The sequence below is a fragment of the Drosophila mojavensis genome, unplaced genomic scaffold (assembly GCF_018153725.1).
Source record: "Drosophila mojavensis isolate 15081-1352.22 unplaced genomic scaffold, ASM1815372v1 contig_16, whole genome shotgun sequence".
NCBI lineage: Eukaryota > Metazoa > Arthropoda > Insecta > Diptera > Drosophilidae > Drosophila > Drosophila mojavensis.
Window position 1 is genome coordinate 10,443,439 of NW_025318693.1, and position 3,443 is coordinate 10,446,881.

Consider the following 3,443-nt stretch of genomic DNA (forward strand, 5'->3'; position numbering starts at 1 on the left):
AAACAAATCAGTTGCATAATAATGCAATTATTATTTCTAGTTAATTATATCTACCCATTTAAGAGGGAATGCAAATATTCATACACTTCCATGTACATATAAACAAAAACTTACAGTTGAAAATTCATTTTTACACTAAGTAAATATACAACTCGATTGACTACAAAAATAAAAAAAAAATAAAAAAATCTTACATAAATAGTAGCTAAACTTAAAGTAATTTTTGTTTAAGTTTTCTCGGCTTATATATTTATATGCCAACTGTGAGGAGACTGAATAAATAGTTGCAAAGCCATAGCTGAGTGCACAGCCATTGCAGTGAGGGAGAAGAGTTTAATGATTGTTTGCACGCACTGTTAATTTCGATGTTTTATTTATTTAAATGATGTAAAACGAACATGCGATGTGGGTCAATAATGTGTGTATGGATGGTTTGCTGAGGCAATCGATTCGACAGTGCAATAACCACGGCCATTCAACAAGCACAATTTACACACATACATACACACACACACACACACACACACACACACACACACACACACACACACACACACACACACACAGAGAGACAAACAAAATTGGCAGCCGCAGCGCGTAAATTTGAACGAAGCTACAAAAGGTCAACTGCGAGGCCGCAGATGGGAATGCAAAATGAATCTGCGGCATTTGCCACAGCCAGAGCATTGCATTGGTTCATTGTATGCATAAATTACGCCGCCATATGTCAGACAGTGTCCGAGCTGAGCTCCGATTTTTGCGCCTCCTCCAAAAGGACTCGCGTCCTGTCAAGCAGCAGCGGGCAGGAGGCTGCAATTTATGAGGCCTGACGGCCTCAGCGACGGCTCCTGTCTAATTGCAGCTGACTGTGAGCCAAGACAGCCCCAACAAGCACGGACTACACTTGATGGAATGTGACAACCCTCACGTAGTATGCATGCAATCAATCAATCGAGTCTCCCACTTAGTTTCCTTGTGTTTTGGAGAATCTTCCATCCAAGTAGTTTTATTTTATTTACACACAAGTTCATATACAACAAAATCAATTTTTACACATTTTACTCCGAGTCTGCGGATCGGTGTAACGAAATCGAAAAAGTCGAAACAAAATGGATATACAAGAACCAGATGATGTGGCCAACTGGATGGCAAATGAACAGAATTTTGTGGACTTCTTCTACGACAACTTTGATTTGGCGCGCACAGACGACGCCGACTCGACGGCAGGAGATGCAGGTGAGACACGTTAGGCCATGCCGCTCAGACTCCAATCCTCTGTACTCCATGCAGACGAGCCCAATCCCGAGGATGAGCAGCAGGTGGCAACCATTCCAGAAATACGCCGGCGGCGCAGGAATCACCTGTTGGCCCCGTACTTCTGCAATGTGTGCCAGGACTATGTGCGCGCTGGGGTAATTACCATTTGCGGACACCTCTTCTGCTGGACCTGCCTCTGGGCCGATTTGCACAGTCGCGTGCTGTCCCGTTGCCCGTGCTGCATGCGCCGGCTGCTGCTGCACGAGGATATCATTCCGTTTCTGGGCGAGGGGCCCAACGCCGGCGCGGACGATGCCAACATCGTCGCCCAGCCGGGCAACGTGGCCCGCCCCTCGGGCCTCTATCTCGAGCACCAGCACTATCCCATATGGTTCGCCGTGCACAACTTCGAGGAGGTGCGCTTCGCCGGCCTACGCGTGGTCGAGCGCAACCTCGCGGTGACCGTGCAGCGCATGCACCTCGAGTATCGCCGGGCCATGTCGTGGAACAAGTATCTGCAGTGGTTCCAACTGGCCTGCGCCGCTGGCATGCTCTACCTCTGGACGTGCATATCACCCTCCACGGATTAGGCACTCGGCTGGGTCGCATCTCCTGCTTTTGGGGGGGCTCTGCATCGAAATAATTGAACTTGTTAAATAGTTTTTACTAGGGCTCTGGCCAAGACTCCTCATAAATTCAAATCGTTAGGCGAATTCTGTAGGTTGCTCCAAAATATTGTTTTACTTTGTTTAGCTAAATATATTGTGAATTGTTTGGGGTATAAAATAAAACATATATTGTTAAAAAAAAAAAAATAAATAAATAAAAAAAATTTTTTTGTAAAATTGTCTATCGGATTAAGGTTTAGAGTTTTACCTTGAGGGAGATTCAGTGAGGGAAATACAGAACAAGACAGGGAGAGTCACAAGAGACACAGAGTGTGTGCGTGAGAGATAGAGAGAGTAAGGCAATGACAGAGAGAGAGAGAGAGAGAGAGGAAGAGAGATATGCATAATAAACAGGTCGAACTAGCTAATAATCAGAGAGGTAGGACGAGCGTTGAGAAGAGAGAGATATTAATCAACAAGGTGGAAGATGGAGATGAGTAAGAGTGATATGTTGTAAGGCAGATTGTTAGTATGAAAGAGATAGTGATCAAAAGAGAAAGAGAAGGGTAATGCCAGTTGATCCAAAAGACATAAAGGAAGGAACCAAGAAGGAACTAAACAAAGATAGTTATGTCCTTTGCTGAGAGACAGAGGGAGAGAGATGGAGAGAGATATTAGAGAGGAGAGATCAGAGACAATCGCGATTCAATTTAATAAATTACCCTTAAGCCCAGATAATATCCTATTATATTCTTCAGAAATATCAAGACTGAAATCACATTTTCCAATAAATATTCAGCCTATTTTATTCATTTTAATCAATCTGAAAACTTACATTGCTTTTATGCAGAGTTTATGTATGATATGTATATGATGACATATACATTTCAAATACATACATATACTATGACTTCATACAACTTTTAATCCAAAATTGATATCTATATAATCGAGTCAAATCATATTGATTTGTAGACAATATTTACTCAATGAACTTTTGCTTTCGGCTTAAGAGAATCAAATTGAGTTACCTTCAACTGGGCAGCTGTTAACAGGCTGTGTAATTAGTCGTTAATTCTTGCGAATGGCATTCGCGGTTAACAATTAATATGCGGCCGGTGGCGTCCACCATTTGTCATTCCAGTGTGAATCCTTTTGGCGGCGACTCGATCCGTCTGCTGTCTGACGGCAATGGAACGGCATGTGCTCCCCGTGCGATATTTATCATTAATTATAGGAATGCTATGAAATCCTTGCTGGCGGCCAGTGCAAAGTCTCTCGGCGAAGGCTGCGTCCTGCGAGGCTTTTTTTTTTCGCTTTCATTGTTGCAGCTTAAATGTGCGCATGTATGTGTGTGTGTGTGTGAGGTGTAAAATGTGTGTGCCTGTATATGAAATGCATTAAAAATGAGCACTTGCCCAGGCTGCGGCTACGGCTTCAGCTCTGCTACAGCTCTGCTGATTGACGACTTTTAAATTCCATTAAATTTATCGGAACTTAAGCCATAACACCAATCATGCAACCGCTCCACCACCTCCCCACCCACAAGAGCAACCACACGCTAGTAAGCGTGGCCAG

The 3,443-nt window shown here is 43.6% G+C and overlaps 1 protein-coding gene across 1 annotated transcript; it reads left to right on the top strand.

The window, feature by feature from the left end:
• Positions 1-968: 968 nt before the first annotated feature.
• LOC6572797 lies at positions 969-2,102 on the top strand. Its single transcript, XM_001998867.4, has 2 exons — positions 969-1,236; positions 1,291-2,102. The coding sequence occupies exons 1-2, from the start codon at positions 1,110-1,112 to the stop codon at positions 1,845-1,847; spliced, it is 684 nt and encodes a 227-aa protein (XP_001998903.1). The 5' UTR covers positions 969-1,109; the 3' UTR covers positions 1,848-2,102.
• Positions 2,103-3,443: the final 1,341 nt, after the last annotated feature.

Coding starts and splice junctions, on each gene's coding strand:
- LOC6572797 (XM_001998867.4), top strand. CDS start 1,110: ATGGATATACAAGAACCAGATGATGTGGCCAACTGGATGGCAAATGAA. Junction 1,237..1,290: donor CTCGACGGCAGGAGATGCAG/GTGAGACACGTT, acceptor TACTCCATGCAG/ACGAGCCCAATCCCGAGGAT.